This window comes from Pipistrellus kuhlii, unplaced genomic scaffold (genome assembly GCF_014108245.1).
Source record: "Pipistrellus kuhlii isolate mPipKuh1 unplaced genomic scaffold, mPipKuh1.p scaffold_m20_p_7, whole genome shotgun sequence".
NCBI lineage: Eukaryota > Metazoa > Chordata > Mammalia > Chiroptera > Vespertilionidae > Pipistrellus > Pipistrellus kuhlii.
In genome coordinates, this window is record NW_023425573.1 from 26,866,049 (window position 1) to 26,882,961 (window position 16,913).

The 16,913-nt window shown below is 50.0% G+C and overlaps 1 protein-coding gene across 1 annotated transcript in view; it reads left to right on the plus strand.

The window, feature by feature from the left end:
• Positions 1-16,913, plus strand: part of MROH2A (maestro heat like repeat family member 2A) — a 41,273-nt gene that overhangs the window by 5,015 nt on the left and 19,345 nt on the right. Inside the window, exons 5-21 of the mRNA XM_036420975.2 lie at positions 656-754; positions 1,577-1,728; positions 2,283-2,426; positions 3,076-3,168; positions 3,338-3,416; positions 3,500-3,613; positions 6,926-7,002; positions 7,894-8,013; positions 8,342-8,452; positions 9,604-9,751; positions 10,721-10,761; positions 11,189-11,330; positions 11,556-11,608; positions 12,023-12,130; positions 13,825-13,944; positions 14,280-14,402; positions 15,712-15,864. Of these exons, the coding sequence (XP_036276868.1) occupies positions 656-754; positions 1,577-1,728; positions 2,283-2,426; positions 3,076-3,168; positions 3,338-3,416; positions 3,500-3,613; positions 6,926-7,002; positions 7,894-8,013; positions 8,342-8,452; positions 9,604-9,751; positions 10,721-10,761; positions 11,189-11,330; positions 11,556-11,608; positions 12,023-12,130; positions 13,825-13,944; positions 14,280-14,402; positions 15,712-15,864 (1,877 nt within the window). The remainder of the gene's footprint in view (positions 1-655; positions 755-1,576; positions 1,729-2,282; positions 2,427-3,075; positions 3,169-3,337; positions 3,417-3,499; positions 3,614-6,925; positions 7,003-7,893; positions 8,014-8,341; positions 8,453-9,603; positions 9,752-10,720; positions 10,762-11,188; positions 11,331-11,555; positions 11,609-12,022; positions 12,131-13,824; positions 13,945-14,279; positions 14,403-15,711; positions 15,865-16,913) is intronic.

The following is a 16,913-nucleotide window of genomic DNA, read 5'->3' on the forward strand; positions in this document are numbered from 1 at the left end:
CTTATGTGCTAAGGCCAGAGAATCAGGACAGAGGGACAAATGGATGAATAGGAGGAAGGGGCCCAGACAGGGAAGGAAAGTCTTGAGAAAGCATGTTGATGGGAATGGGGGCTCCCAGCACAGTGGAAGAACTAGGTTCAGAGAGGTGTTGGAGTGGGGCTTGTCACCTGTTACTCTTTCTCCCAACAACCTCTTTTCTCTGTCCCTTACCCATCTCTGTTTCCTTTCTTTCTCTGCCCTCCTTTTTTCTATCTGCTGTCTTTCAGTTCCTCTTCCTCACTCTCTGTTTCTCATCCAAGAAAATCTGTGGCACCCAAAGGGAACAGACATCATTCCAAGGAAGCCGATATGTTCTGAGAGCTCATGGTCTCCCACTTCCTGCCTCTCCCATCTTTCCCGTGGCTCTGTCTCTGCTCTCTCTCTTCCCCCGTCCCTCTGTTCCCCGTCCCTTTTATGTCTTCCTTTCTCTTCATCTACATTCAGCTGGCTCTTCACCTCTTGACTTTCACACTATTTTCTGTGGCCGCAGGGGCACAAAGGGATTCCCTAGCTCAGCAAGCAGGCACCTCAGGATTGGGTTGGGGGCAGAGTAGAGGTGTTATCTTTGCTTTCTTCCGGCTTACCATGCTCCCTCAACCTCTCCTCCACACTACAGTGTTTGAGTTCATGCCCTACATGGGCATCACCCTGGCAACCATATTCACGATGCTGAGACTGGTCAATGAAGCCAAGATGCGCCAGGTGATCTGTGGTGGTACGTGTTCCCCGTGGGCCTACAGGTCTGGCCCAATCAGAGTGCTGGAGGGGAAAATGGGGTAAGAAGTGGGTGTGTGTGGGGATTGTTGAACCAGAGGCTGTTCATTTATTCCCAAACATTTGTTCAATCTACTATTTGGTGTGGCCTCTGATTGGCTCTCCAGGAGGGGGCAGGTAGCTTAGAGGAGGAAGCTGTCCCTGTGACTTGGCGTAGCTTGCTCTGTAGTTAAGCTTCTCAGGAGAAGACAAGTGAAGGAGATGGGATTCACAGGGTGGAGACCAGGGGAAATGTCTCTATGTTGGGCCTGACTTGGGCAGGTCTTTGATGCTGTTTACATCTGATCTCCTTGCCCACATTTTCATTACATAATGTTTTCTTGGTCCCCAAATCTCTGAACTCTGAGAAAAATAGGGCAAACTGGGTTTGCTTCCTTCTGTATTGGCATCCCCAGGATGGAGATAAAGAGTTATGCCCAGGCCCCATTCTTGGCCCCTGCACGTGAATCTCAAGGGCTAGGGCCTGGACATGCCTGTGTGCTTAATGCCCCCAACCCTGGGGACACACAGGTATATGGGATAAAAAATTAGGGAGTGGTGAGGGGCTGGAAGGGCAGAGAGGAAGAGATGCAGAGGCAATTTTTCTGGGTTGTGCCTGGCCATCTCAGTAACCTACTAGCTGTGGAAGTGTGTGAGCACTCCCTCTTTCTTGGAGAAAAACTCAACTCTACTTCCAAGGTCCCCTCTGTCATATATTTTTGACTCTATGGATGGGGCTGTGTCCTGCCTCCTGCCCTTCTGGGTTCCCCCTCTCCCACCATAGCCATGGAGACCTTCTGTGAGACGGTGCAGTTCTACCTGAGGCATCTGGAGGACAGCATGTACCCTGTGATGACGGAAGAGCAGTTTGCTATAAAGCTGTTCCCAATGTATCGCTATTTTGTGACCGTGTGGCTGAGGAGCAACAACCCAGAGGTAAGATGTGCCCTTCTCGGGTGGGGGGCTGCCTTCCCCTAGGTAATGGCTCCTTAGCCTGTGAGGCTGGGAGAGCTGAGACACCGCTGGGTCCAGCCTTGTTCCCAGGACCTCAAAGAGATAGTGACCTAATTAATGACAGAGCTAGGAGGTCATGCCCCTGAATGCCCAGGTACTGGTGTCCCAGGAGGCCGGCTTGCTAAAGCCCGGGGAGCTTCTAGATGGGGTCATGTTATGTGCAAGTGGGAGCTCTCCATGTGGTTTACCTATGGGAGCTATTTTCATGCCAACTTTATGCTATAGGACTGTTTCACAAATGAGGAAAGAGACACAGAGTGAATAAGTATCTGTACAAGGCCACCCAAGTGACAGAGTCAGGACTCATGGGGACAGCCAGGCCTCACTGCTCACCTGTGAGGCCCTGGGCAAGGACTCAACTCTACTTCCAAGGTCCCCTCTGTCACACATTCTTGACTCTGTGGACAGGGCTGACATGACTGGGCCTTGCTGGGGGCCCTGGGCCAAAGAATCCTGAGATTCCCCTCCTGTGGTAGGTGAAGCTGGGGGTCATCAAGTCCCTGAGGCCCATGCTGAACCTGCTCCTGCCCAACGATGACCTGCGGGAGGAGGTGTACGACTACCTCCCCCTGCTGCTGGCAGAGTACCAGGGCAGCCTGGAGGCCCTCTTCATTACGCAGGTGCGGGCTGTGTAGGAACTCACTTGGGCTGGAGGCCTGGTCTCCAAGTGTACTGGGGAGGTCAGGGGGAGGGGGAGTGAGAGGAGGAGAGGTGCCATCTGGATGGAAGGTGGGATGTCTGATATTTGGACGATTGACAGCAGACCCAATATCTATGCCTTATGAGGAACCATGGGGCCTGGTACTTTTAGGGGGAAGGGACAAGATCCCAAAGGGTTTTAGAGGCCACGGCGAGGCTGTGACCTTTGTGTAGTTCCCCGGGGCTGCTATAACAAAGAACCACAAGATGGACGGCTTAAATCAACAGAAGTTCATTCTCTCAAGGTTCTGAAGACCAGAAGTCTAAACTCAAGGTATGGGCAGGACTGCATTCCCTCTGAGGGCTCTTGGGGGGGAATCCTTGCTTGCCTTTCCTAGCGTCTGGTATCCAGGCATTGCTAAGCTTGAGGCAGCATCATTCCTAACTTGCCCTTCATTTTCACTTGGCCTTCTTCCCAGTCCCTGTCTCAGTGTCTTCTCTTCTTATAAGGACATCAGTCACTGGATTTAAGGCCCAGCCTAAATCCAGGATCATCTCATCATCAAGAGTCTGGACTGTAACCCTGAGTTGGTGGAAGATCATCTGCCACCATTTGGCCATCTGTTGCAGGTCTTGAGGCAGATCCTAGAAGTGTCAGTCATCACCAGCACCCCTGTTCCCCAAATGCATCTACACACTATTTTCACAGAGCTGCACACCCAGGTGAGGCTGGCAAGTGCAGCTGGGCATGGCATTCTTAGGGTGGATCCGCAGGACAAGGGCTGCAGCAGGTAGCTGACCAGGGCAAAAGGGCGGTGGAGGCTTTGTCTTTCTCCTGTGCACCTACATCCCACTGTCCAGCTGTGACCCTCCCTGCATGGCCCCTTCCCAGGTGTGTACCAAGGCCTCCGTCCAGCAGCAGTTCAGCAGCCAGAATGTGAGGGAGATCGAACACTGCTTCATAGCTCTCGGTGAGGCTCTCCGCACAGCTGGGCCTGCCTCCCCCATTGCTCTGGCTCAGTGGGAGGGACTCAAACTGCCCTTCCCCCTGCAGCTCGCTCCTTCCCTAAGGAGCTGATGAAGTTCTTTCTCAACCAAATGGAGATGAGCAAGGAAGCCACCCGCGTGGGAACCCTCACCCTGATCAGGGCAGTGGTGGGCGCAGATGGTGAGCCAAGGGCAGGAAGGCGGGTGGGGGTCAGGAGAGATGGATTTCACCCATGTAAGGACCTATGTCACTTCCTCTTTTGTAGGCACCACTGGGTGGGCTAAGGAGCCAACGCTCTCAGTTGCTTCACGTTTTCTATCCTAGACCTTAATCAGACCCATCTTCCTCACCCCTAACCCTCTCCTTAAACTCTGATCCCAGCTTCCACCTGAGTCTGAATTTCAGACTGCTAATGTGAATTCTAGTACTAACCCCAAAGGTGAATAGAAAGCCTCATAAATCATATAGGTATATCCCTGAATCATCATTGACCCAATGCCCAACCTTAGTCTAAACCCCTGATTCTAAATCCTTATTATTTTTTTAAAATATATTTTATTGATTTTGTACAGAGAGGAAGGGAGAGAGATAGAGAGAAACATTGATGAGAGAGAGTCATCAATCAGCTGCCTCTTGCACACCCCCTTCTGGGGATATGCCCGCAACCAAGGTACATGCCCTTGACCGGAATCGAACCCGGGACCTTTCAGTCCCCAAGCCGACGCTCTATCCATTGAGCCAAACCGGTTTCAGCTGATTCTAAATCCTTAAACCCAAACACTGGCCTTGATATCAATAAGGGAAATACTGTCTCCCGCCAAGCACTAGCTCAGACCTCACCTATCGAACAATGTGCCCCCTGCTGGCAGCATGCAGTTCTGCAGGTACATGGTGAGAAGAGCCTGGGTGGCTTTTGCTCAGCCCTTGAACTGAGTGTCTTTGTGCAAGGCACAAACCTGGCAATTGTGTGCGGGACCTTCTGCTGATAGTGCGGGACCTTCTGCTTAAATTTACATTTCTTGACCTCTCTCTTCAAGAAATGCAAATTTAAGCACTCACAAGACCCTTTCTACCTATCCAGTGGGCAGAGATGATAATCACTAGATTGGCTTAGCTATTTTTCTGTAAAAGAGGATAGTGAAATTATTTTCGGGCCACATGGTCTCTGGAACAGTGGCTCAATCTGCCATTGCAGAGCAAAAGCAGTCATAGACTACAGAGCGTGGCTGTGTTACAATAAACCTTGATTTACAAAAGTCAGGTTTGGGCTGAATTTAGCCTATGGGCTACAGTTTGCTAATCTCTGGTCTAGACGAACAAGAAACCAGCTTCTTATACTTCTTTGACAGGGGTGTAAATGATAAAGAATTTTTGTATGCTCAATTGGATAGGGACCAAGACCTGGGCTCAACAGTCTAACGTTTTGTCAATTGTCTGAATGAAATAATTGCCCAAATGTTTATTGTAACATTGTGCAAGAGAAACAACTTAGTTTTTTTTTTTTTTTCAATAGGAAATTCTTGGAATGATAGTATAACCAAATAATGGAGTATCATATAGCCATTAAGGGTGTAGTCAATCTGTACTTTTGCGTGGAAAAGCTGCCCTTTATATGTTTAATGTAATAATACAGTATGAGACAGTATATATAGCATTACCTTAGTTATTTAAAAGAAATCTATATATTTATGTATAAATGGGTTTAAAAGGACCTAGTGTTGAATTGTAATTTTTTTAAAATATATTTTATTGATTTTGTACAGAGAGGAAGGGAGAGAGATAGAGAGTTAGAAACATCGATGAGAGAGAGTCATCAATCAGCTGCCTCTTGCACACCCCCTACTGGGGATATGCCCACAACCAAGGTACATGCCCTTGACCGGAATCGAACCCGGGGCACTTCAGTCCCCAAACCGACGCTCTATCCATTGATCCAAACCAGTCCCAGCATGAATTGTAATTTTTTAATTTTAATCTCGCAATGAACATTCAATATTTAAAAAAAATATTTTTACTTTTTTTAGAGAGGAAGGGTGGGGGAGAGAGAAAGAGAAACATTGATATGAGAACAGAACATCGATTGGCTGCCTCCTGCATGCCCCACTGGTGGTCCAGCCCCACAACCCAGCTATGTGCTCTGACCAGGAATTGAACCAGCAACCTTTCAATGCATAGGATGATATCCAACCATCTGAACCACCTTGGCCAGGGCAGCACTATTTTAATTTTTTTTATTTTATTAAAAATGGTTTTATTGGTTTAAGAAAGAGGAAAGGAGAGGGAGGTAAAGGTACAAACATCAATGATGAGAGAGAATTATTGATCGGCTGTCTCCAGCATGAACCCCACTGGGGACCAAGTCCACAACTCGGACATATGTTCTGATAGGGAATGGAACCATGACTTCCTGATTCATGGGTTGATGCTCTGAGCACACCGGTTGGGTGTGTACTATTATTTTTTTATTCTTCACTTAAGGATATGTTTTTACTAGAGAGAGAGAGAGACTGAGTGAGAGAGAGAGAGAGAAAGAGAGAGAGAGAGAGAGAGAGACATCAATTGGTTGCCTCACATACATGGCCCCACTGGGAATTAAAACTGCAATTTTATGGTGTATGAGACGATGCTCCAAGCAACTGAGCCACTTGGCCAGGGCAACATACACTATTTTTACAATCAGAAAGAAAAAAAAGTAACATTCTTCCTCAGTGCCTGATCACCTGTCTTCATTTCCTGTTTTTTTCTCCACCAACATGGAATTCCAGTAACACTTAGACTTGAACACCCAACCCTAATTCTGTCCACACGTTATCTCTCCAGAACCTTCTCATGGAGATGCTTTCTCACCTCCTTTAATCTTCCTCCTCCTTTAACTGTGTGCCCAGCTGAGGGGACTAAGAAGCTCTGAGGTGGAGACCCTACTTTCAGTGAGAGTCTGACTAGGTTCAAAAGAGGCTAAACTGGGCCTAGCTGGCGTGGCTCAGTGGTTGAGCATTGACCAGGGCCCTAAGAGATCACCAGTTTGATTCCCATTCAGGGCACATGCCTCCGTTGTGGGCTTGATCCCCACTGCAGGGCATACAGGAGGCAGCTGATCGATGTATCTCTCTCATTGATGTTTCTATCTATTCTCCCTTCCTTTCTCTCTAAACATCAGTTTTAAAAGAGAGAGTGAGTGGAAGAGAGAGAGAGAGAGAGAGAGAGAGAGAGAGAGAGAGAGAGAGAGAGAGAGAGAGAGAGAGAAAGTAGGGACTGAGGGAATGAGGCATAAACACATCGCCCTAGGATGGGCCAGTTTGGGGTGGGCCGGGCATTGGGAGGCTTCTGAGGGCAGCGCCCTTTAGCATGTGGTGGTGAGTTGGAGGCTCAGGAGGCTGTGACATGGACAAGCCACCTGATGCCTATCCAGGGAAGGTGAGCTTCTGCTGCTCTGGGCATCTCAGAGTCCAGCTCTGAGGCCATCGGCCCTCCAGGGTGGTTTTCCTCTTTCAGATCCCAAAATGAACATCAAGACCATCTGCCTGGCCATCCGAGTGGTCAAGAACACCATCTCTGACACCCGTTCCAAGGTAACAGGCCAGAGACCTGGACGGGGTGGTGCTCAGAAGTCCCTGCTGGGAAGCAAAGGGAAGTCAGCAGGAGCCTTCTCCCATCAGCAGCCCTTGGTTCCTCTCCAGCTCTGTGGGTGGAGGTGGGCTTCCTGAAGCAATGCCCTTCAATAGAAAACCTAGCTCCCAGCCAGCCCTGAGTAGGGCTGGAGGTGAATGAGGCCCATCAAAGCTGTGGCTCACTCTCTTCTCACTATCATTGCTGCCCACTGCGGTCTCAGACACACTTAGACAGAGGGCAGGCCAAGGGGACTCAGCTCGGGCCAGGAGTGTTGTAGGTCATTACTGCGTGTGAAAAAAGCAAACCAGGGATTTGCCCTTTCCCCTCCAAATAAGGGAGCCACTGCAGCCATGGCCACCTCGGAGTGTAGCTTTGATTCTGGCCTCAGACCCTGCGGGCTGCTGCCTGACCCCAGGGAGGAGAGGTCCAGAATGGGAGGGTCTGCAGAAATGAGAAGGGAATGGGGGATTTGGACTGGAGGTTCACGCAAAGCTGTCTTCAATCCTGTCTGGGGGAGAGAGAACAGGCTTGTTTGTGCTGGCCCACATGTGAGCCCCAGGGAGCCTCAGGTTGTCCCCTGAGGATGGAGCTGTCTACGTAAAAGGCAGTCACTCTATGTCTCTGAAAAGTCCAGGCGAGATTCTGGGGAGGACATGCTGCAGAGTGCATCCTCTGGATGAGGCAGGGGTAGTGAACAGAGTGGGTAGAGGCCAGGTGGCTCCTGAGACCCCTTACAGCCCAGAACACCCCAATTCTACTGTCTCATGTCATGGGATTGGTTGTTGGATGCCCAGCCTCTCACCCCGGAGCCCACCCCAACCTCCAGTGTGTCTGCCACCCTGTCCTCTCAGGTGAGGATGGCAATTCTCCGCATCATCGGCCAGTTGGCTCTGTCTGGCTTCCAGGAAAGGATCAAAGGCTGGGGCCTAAAGTACGTGTCCATTCAGCTGACCCTGTCCACCTACAAATTGGTGAGTGGTCCTGACATGCAGACCATGGAGCAGGTGGACTTTGGAAGTGGTTTCCAAAGTGTTGGAGAAGGAATGTACCTGAGCTTGAACTATATGCATAGACATCCTTAACACAGTATGCAGACCCAGTAAACTGTAGGTAAAGGTGGGTGCAGCTACACAGGGAGGAGTCTAGAAAACACAGAGAGGCATTCTGGGCTCAGGGCATCCTGGAGATTCAGTGTCTGGGCTTCAACCCCATGGAGGGTGAGGAGATCACACTGAAGCAAGAGCACAGCAAGCCCCTTGCCAGCCCTCAAGCGGGGGCCCCCTTGGTTCTGCATTCTAGACAAATCGCAGGGAGAGCTATCATCAGAGGGACCTGGAGGAAAAGATGGTCCACAAAGTCACCATGGACACCGTGAAGATCATAACCTCTGCTGTCAGTGGGATGACCAACGTGAGTGAGCCCCACCCACCTGTCCACTGGGCTGGCACACTGAAACTAATTGCTCGTGTCTGCATGGTGCCAGCTTGGGGAAATGGTGCATGTCCAGAGCTGTGCTGTTGCTTCTCCCATTCCCACTGCCTGTGATGCCTGGGGACACTGATTTTCCAATTGCCTGAGCTGTAATCCTTCAAGATCCAGTTCCAGAGCCAGGTGCTTGATGGGAACTTAGAGCCCACAGATGCTAGGGCAATGGCTAGCACACAAGTAAGCCTTAATATGTATCAGCTGACTTATTGCCCGAAATGTATTCCCAGAGACATGTAGTGAGGCTTAGGGGGACCAGCATTAGCTGGGGGTGTTCAATAATCATCCAAGGAGGGGGGAGATGGAAGGGTGAAGTTGGGGGGCTCCAAGAATCTGTATCAGTCAGCGTTCTCCAGAGAAACAGGACCATAGGAGATGCACACATACACGCAGTTTACTTCAAGGCATTGGTTTGTGCAATTATCGGGGCTGGCAAGCCTGAAGTTTGCAGGACAGGCCTGCAGGCTGGAAACTCAGATAGGAGCTGATGCTGCTGTCATGAGGCAGAATATCCTCTTCCTCATAGAAACTTAGTTTTTTTGCCCCTAAGACTCTCTAACTGATGGGATGAAGTCCACCCACCCTATCTCGGATAATCTCCTTTAAGGATTATAAAACCCATTCACAGTCACATCTAGAGTAGTGTTTGGTTGAATAACTGGGTACTCTTACCTAGTCATGTTGACACATAAATCTGACCATCACAGTAGGCAAGCTCAGCTGAGTCATCTGCCCAGTGTATACCTCTGTAGGACTTTGGGTCAGAGGGAGGGTGCTGGTTGAAGAGAGTGTAATGGTGTGGGGTTGGTGGAGGTCAGCAGGGGTGGGAGTTGGGCCCCCTAGGACTAGCTGGCTTCCTCTGCCATATTGGGGTGGGGAGGGAAGAGTGTCACTTGATGGCCCTGATAAAGACTGGAGTTGGCAGCAGAGCCAGCCAGGGTTGAGGATGTCAGTGGGTGGAAGTACAGTTTTGGGAAACTGAGGTGAGGCCCACACTATGGGGGAGCCTGACCCATCACCTCATGTGGCCATCTCCTCATTAGTCCCAGCTAATCCTGGCCCCCTCTTTCCACCAGGAGTTTTGGGTGAGGCTCTTGTGCTACATCATGGAAACCGATAACGTGGAGGTCTTGACCCCCATCTGCATCAGCCTCACAAACCTGGCAGAACGCCAGTTCCACATCATGGATGGGGAGGCCAACACGGCCAGCAAGAGCAGGCATGGTGGGCAGCAACCCTGAGCCAGCTAGTGGGATTGGGCAGGTCCCTTAAGTGAGACCCTCCATGTCTCTGAACACTTCCCCTCCTATAAGAAGCATCCCAGAGTCCAAACAGCCAGGCCAAAGGCCCGCCCTTGCCTCATTTGAGGATGTATTAACACTGGACAACTTCCTCTGGTGGCTCACTCTTTATGTCCCCATGACCCAGCCCAGACCCCACCCTTTTGAGGTCCTGGCTCAGCCTCTCCCCTCGTGTGACCTCTCTGAACTGCTGTGAGCCAGGTGGAGGAACTATAGATGTCCCAGCTCGTGCATTCTGTAAGTCACTCCACTGTGGTCCCCGTGACTGAGCACTGTGAACATAAGACTCAAAAAAGTGACTAGGCCCAGCTATGTGCAGGATGACACTGCTGTTTCCAGGGGGCTGCTGTCAGGGCCCAAGGGTTTGCTGATGGGCATGGCTGACAGGGAGGTGGTTTGAGGTGCCCTTTAGAATCCAGGGACAGCAAACAATGGAACCTGCTTTGAGCAACCAATGAGGCCACCCACTGAGGTCTTCCTCATGCCCCCCACTCCCAACTTGGCTCTCTCACTTGCAACTTCTCAGGAAGCTTGGTCCTCCCTTGCCCACTGGCCCAAGTGCTGTGTTTGTTTCTTACCAACTCATTGACTACCAGCACCTGTAGCTGTGGGGGTGGGGGGGGGGGGCAGGTGTCTGATCACTGTTGGCTCAATAGATACCAAGATTCACAGGAAGAGGCACACACTCTCATGGGAGACCCTGGTGTCCACCTCAAAGTGGGCTTCTCTTAAAAATAGCATCTTCTAAGCCCCAGCCCATAGCACAATTCTCCACTCTTGTCAGGATAAGCCAATTATCCAGGGTAAAGCCCCACCTTGGGGTCACAGGGGTGGGGCACATCCTGGTTTGGGCCAAGCACTCCAGCGGGGGTCGAATCTCCTTCTTCCTCAGTGGACCTGCCTGCACCGCAGAAGCTCCTGGCTCGTCTCCTGGTGAGTTGCTCGCCCAGGTTGTGCCCTGGCCTGGCTGAGGCCATGTCCTGTGTTACCTCTCCCTCCAGCTCCTAATTCCCAGCGTCCCCAGAAGGAGGAGGGAGCTGGACGCTTGGCACAACAGAGCTTTTCTGGTCCCTGCTGTCCCTCTGGTATATGTGTGCCAGGGATAGTGGACTCGGACCTGCTCTCAGATTGCTCTGCTCGGCCTTTGAGCATCTCAAAGCACCCCCAGGACAGTGGCTTGCCTGTCCCCGGGAGGCGGGCTCCATCTTGCACCTTTGTGTGGACTCCAGATGCTAATCCATGACCCAGGGGGTAGGGAAGGAGCTCACGATCTGGTGCCAGGTGTTCTTTGTGGGGAGTGAGGAGCTCAGGGCTGCCCAGACCATGGGCAGAGCCCCACTGGAGTCTTGGTTCCCTGCAGGTGCTGATGTCATCCCCCTACGAAGGGGAGGGGAGAGGAATAGCCATGCTCAACCTTCTGAGGACCCTGAGCCACAGCATTGCACCCTCCATGGCTGACATGTGGGAGCAGGAGATCCCACTGCTGATCAAGTACCTGGAAGGTGAAGTGCCCTCTCAGCGTGCAGACTGGGTACTAATTACGTGGCTTGCACACCGGAAGGCGAGGCTATGGTAGACCAGCGCAGCCTACTTTGGTCCTTGGTAAGGTGGGGAGGGAAATATAGCATGTGGTGAGCATGCCCCATTGGGGGCTTCGCAGGCCAGGCTAAGGAGGTGCCCCAGAAGGGAGCAGCAGAGAGTAGCATGTGTGATCCTTCTTTATGCAGAACATACTAAGTTTACCTGGAATCAGGAGACCTGGGAGGACAAGCTGATTCAGGTAAAGAGGTGACCCAGCCTGCTGAGGCTGGGGAGGATGGATGGGCAGACACGTGGTGGGGTTGGCATGTGGAGATTGCAGGAGTCCCTAAAGGACACACTCTCCTGTTAGAAGACTTGGGGAATACCAAGCATTCCACAGCAGTGTCTAGCCGCAGGGGAGAACAGGGGGCCTTACATTCTGTACTTAGGAATTCAAGTACTTAGGAATCAGCACAAGGGTGACACTCCTCCCACAATCTCACAAGCCACAGCTGTTCCCCGAACCCCCAGGCCCACAGAATGTTAGCACTGGATCAGGGCTTTATGGGTCCAGTGATTCACGGATTGGGGAGGGGGTTAGAAAAGGTGGGTCACTACTCAGTACCACACAGTCCTACTGGAGACTGCATACCCATGTCTTCTGCCTCCCCAGTTTCTGAGACTCTCCCTCAAGAAGACTCGGGGTTCCAACTGGAGCCTGCGTCTGGGCAAAGAGTTGAACAATCAGATCGAGAGCTTTGACAGCCCTTCCCTGGAGAAGGTTGGTCCTCACAGCAGCTGTGTGAGAGCAATTGTACCCATGGCTGTCTACAGGGTCTTGGAAAGAAAGAAGGGGGCTCAGACCTGTGTGGTTTTGTAATTTTTTTTTTTTGTGTGTGTGTGTGTGTGTGTGTGTGTGTGTGTGTGTTTTAAGAACCTGCTTGTTGAAGCTCTCATCCAGTCATCAGCTTCCCCATCCTTCTCACCTCATTCTCCACCTGAAGTTGTTTGATATCAGAATCCAACAGGCACAGATTGAAATGTCTGAACAGATTTTGGTAAATAGGGAAAGGGTGAGGATGACATAGAGCCACAGAAGGCTAAAGGAATCTCTAGGTTCTAGCTTAGCAGAAACGAAGATAAGGCCCAAATTAGCATGCAGAAATCATTATCTTCCTATTACAAAAACAAAAAATAACAAAAAACAAAAACAAACAAAACAAAAAAACAATACCATATAATGAAAACATAGTCAAAAGACCAGTGCAATGTAAAATGTATAATCAATATATCTTAAATAATAAAATATTAAATATGTGAGGAACACAAAATTGCCAGGAGAGGCAGGGATGCTGAAAGAAGCCCTAATTAAATAGATACCATCTCTTGCAGGTGCCACCTCTAATTAAATAGATACCACCTCTCAAATTAATATTGCAGATTAATTTGAGAAAAATGGACACCTTTACATTGAGACCCTATATTTAATAAATATATAATAAATAATATTTTATTATTTAAGATATATTGTAAATAGGGTCTCAATGTAAAGGTGTCCATTGTTCTCAAATTAATCTGCAATATAATTTACTCCCAGTCAAATTCCCAAAAGAAGTGCATGAATTTCATGCACTGGGCCTCTAGTCATAAATAAAATCAAAGGGAAATGAGAGATTGGAGAAACAGACCACTGAAAGTGATCTGTTGGGTTGAGTCTTCTGATTCACATTTGTTAAGAAATGAGCATAAGACTACGCTTGATTTTCAAATACTGGTTCTACCACTTCCTGCTTGCTTTCTCATCTCTAAATACTAATCATAGTTACCTTCTACAGTTGTATGGATTTCAAATATATACACCAAGTTCTTACAAATGAAAACAATATAGGAGAATAATTGAACTGGAAATGGGGAATGAATATAGATAGAAATTCAAAGAATGGACCTTGAAACTATGCAAAGGTGATCTATATGACCAATAAAGAAATAAATGAAAGTGGGAAAGTCCCACCTCTCACTGATAATGTCCTGTTGTGGGAGAGAATGTGGTAAAATGGGTCCTCTCGGATTAGTTGGTGGGAGTGTAAATTGTTTCAATTTGTATAGGAGAGAAATTTGGCCTCCACTATTTATAACATGCTAGTCCTTGTAGATACAATCCAACTGCCCCTGAACATTTATTTTATTTTGTTTTGTTTTTATTTATTTTTATTTAAAAAATATATAATTTATTGATTTTTTTATGAGAGGAAGGGAGAGCGAGAGAGAGTTAGAAACATCGACCAGCTGCCTCCAACACCCCCCCCCCCCACTGGGGATGTGCCCACAACCAATGTACAAGCCCCTGACCGGAATCGAACCTGGGACCCTTCAGTCTGCAGACCGACGCTCTATCCATTGAGCCAAACTGGTTTTGGCTGAACATTTATTTTAAAGACTCTACACTGAAGTTCCATTTGTCCTGTGACATCCTAGAGCTTCCTGTACCGGGCGTTGGGCTTCACTTTGGCCACAGGCCTGGAGGCCGACAAAGTGGAGGTGTTGCTGCTGGAGCTGCTGTACAAGACCGACTACAGCAAGGACTGTGACCGAGAGGTGAAGGCACCCTGCAGCCCCCTCCTATCTGCCAGAGCTCTCTGGACCTCCGGGGAATATGGTATATGCATACACACACGCATATGTGTGCATGTATGTGCATATGTGTACACGTGGTTGCACATATATATGCATTCATGCCTCTGTGTGTATACATATATGTGCATGAGTGTTTCTGTGTATACATGTGAGTACCCATGTGTGCATGTGTGTGCTTGTTTGTGTGTATACACGTATGTACACCCGTGTGTGTTCATGTGTGTACATGTGTATGGGGGGCTCTTCCTCTGCTCCCTGCCCATCCCCTCACCCCAGCTGACCTGGTCTCCCCACAGGGTGTGATTCTGTGCTTTGGCCTGTGCGCCCAGGGCCAGGTGAAGACTGTGCTGAGTGTGCTCCAGGACTTTGAGGAGAAGATTCATGAATCAGAGGAGTCCTGGCAGATTGGTGCTTGGCGGGTAAGGCTCCTTCTCTCTACAACCAGGTTTCTAGGAGCCTCTTAGAGCAACAGTGCTCTCAGCACCCAACCAAGGTTCTTGCCCAGTCACAATAAGAACACCCTTTTCTTGCCTGGCCAGTGTGGCTCAGTGGTTGAACATTGATCCATGGACCAAGAGGTCACAGGTTCGATTCCCCGTCAGGGCACATGCCAGGTTTCAGGCTCATCCCCAGTAGGGGGGCATGCAGGAGGCAGCGATTGATATTTCTCTTGAATAGATATTCTTTTTACACTCTCCTTTCCTTTCCTCCCAGAAAAAAAATAAATAAATAAAAACATTTTTTTTTAAAAAAGAACTCTCCCTCCATGTCTCCTATCCTCAAAATGACTACAATCTAGAGGCCTCCTGATAATTTAAAGAACGCAAGGTAGGCCTTTCCAGAACCCATTCTGAGCCTTTAGCTATTCATGATGAGGGTACCTGGGTGCAGGCTGGCAATGCAGGGTTCCAGGCCTCATCCAGACCCACTGGGTCTGAAAAAGTGAAGGTGCTTTACACATGTTGGGAGCTCTGCCTTAGTGAATCAATAGGGCTTGGATGGTGGTGGTATGGATGAGACAGTGAAGCTTGTCCAAAGGCATGCAGTTGGCCAGTGGTAAAGCCAGGCGCTGGACCCAAGCAGCCCCTAGCCAGCCTCTCCTCCAACTTCCTGCTCCAGGGCATGGTGCCAAGGCTGGCTGAGGCCCAGTGTGCAGTCATCTGGAGTCACTGATGCCTCAGGCTTTGGCCTTGACCTCCACCTTTGCCCTGGGGGTCTGGCTGTTTGGATGGAGAGTTTCTCAACCTGCTCCACAGAGCAGGAGCTGAGACCTGGGCTCAAGGGCCCCCAGCCTCATGTCCACGGAGGGTTTGGTAGTCTCCGACACCGCCTCTCAGGAGAGCAGAGCTGAAGCTGTTTGTTCCTGCTGGATCCCCAGCATCATGAGATCCCCTGGGCCAGAACAGGTGCCTGGCAGGTGGAGGGATGAGGGCATCCTCAGCCAGCCTCTGCTTAGGAGTGTCCACACAGCCAACTGCTCACTGCTAATGGGCAGTCTGACCTTGCTCTGACTTACTCACCACACTACACCCAGGACCCAGCATGTTGTAGGTGCTCAATATAAAAGTATTGAATGAACAAGTGTTTTAGGCACAGTTGGCTGACTTAATGGCTCTTTTGGTCTTGTAACCAGAGATGATCTGGGGCTGACCCTGCACGCTCCCAGCAGGGCAAGTTGAGCACATCACCACCGCTCAGCATGTCTTCTCCTTGTCGTTGGCCTTGCAGAAGGACCACCCCTGGAGGCGGGAGACAGTGAAGAGCGCTCTCATGGTGATGTACAGCTGTGTGGCCTTGCACTGCCATTGGCAGATGCTCCTCACTCATGTGGACACACCCATCACTGCCAAGATCATTCACCACTACACCAGCAGCTCCCAGGTAACCCAGGGAGACACAGACCCACAGTCAGTGCCCAGGAGATGCCCTCCTTTAGCCAGGTGGGCAGAATGTCACCCTGCATTCCTCTCTGGGTGGAGGTGTAACCAGGAGCAGGGCCCAGGCAGCCCACATGGAGACACCCAGGAGTCCTACATGACTCCCAGCACTTGGGAGGCCCATTGCCCCAGTCTGTACTATTTTTTTGCTGCAGGAGGATGTGGCATGTAGCCCCTCCTTCAAGTGCTGGGAGGGGTGAGTATGGGTCCTCAGAAGTCACAAGATGAGCGCCCCTTTCCTGTCTTTCTCCCTCCCTAGCCTCTGCCCTCCACCCCAGACAGCTGTCCATAGGCCTTTCATAAGGGACAAGATGTGAAGTTGTCTTCAGAAATGCAAAGGGGCTACTTTCTTCGAACAACAAGGAAGAGAAAACACAGAGAATGAAGCACACACTATTTTGTTATTATTTTAAAAATTGTAGTAAAATAGCCTTAACCTAAATGTCACCGTCATGACCCGTTAAGTAGCATTACATACATTCATCTAGTTGTGCAGCCATCACCACCATCCATCTCCAGCACCTTTGTCCTGAATAACTGAAACTCTGCACCCACTGAATGACTGCCCAGTCCCCTCCCCAGCCCCTGGCAGTCCCCGTTCCACTTCCTGTCTCTGAGTCTGACTGCTCCAGGTACCTCCAATGGGCCGAATCACCCAGTATTGGTCCTTTTGTGTCCGGCTTGTTTCACTTAGCATAAATGCCCTCAAGATTCATCCCTGTTGTAAAAGCAAAGAGGGTTTTATCTCAAATACTTATTTTGCTTCTCCCATGACACACAGGGCTTGGTGCCCCTGGTCAGTGAGTGTGCTCACTGACTGGCATTGCTTCCCTCAGGTACAGGTGTTGGGGGGTCTGGCCTACAGCCCCACCACGTGGCAGGTGCTCTGTCAGTGTCTCTAAGGGTGGTGGAAGGAGCAACTTTAGGTGGCTGCAGGGTCCAGGCACAAAGACTATGGCTGGGGATCCTTGGACTCACTCACAACACGCTTCT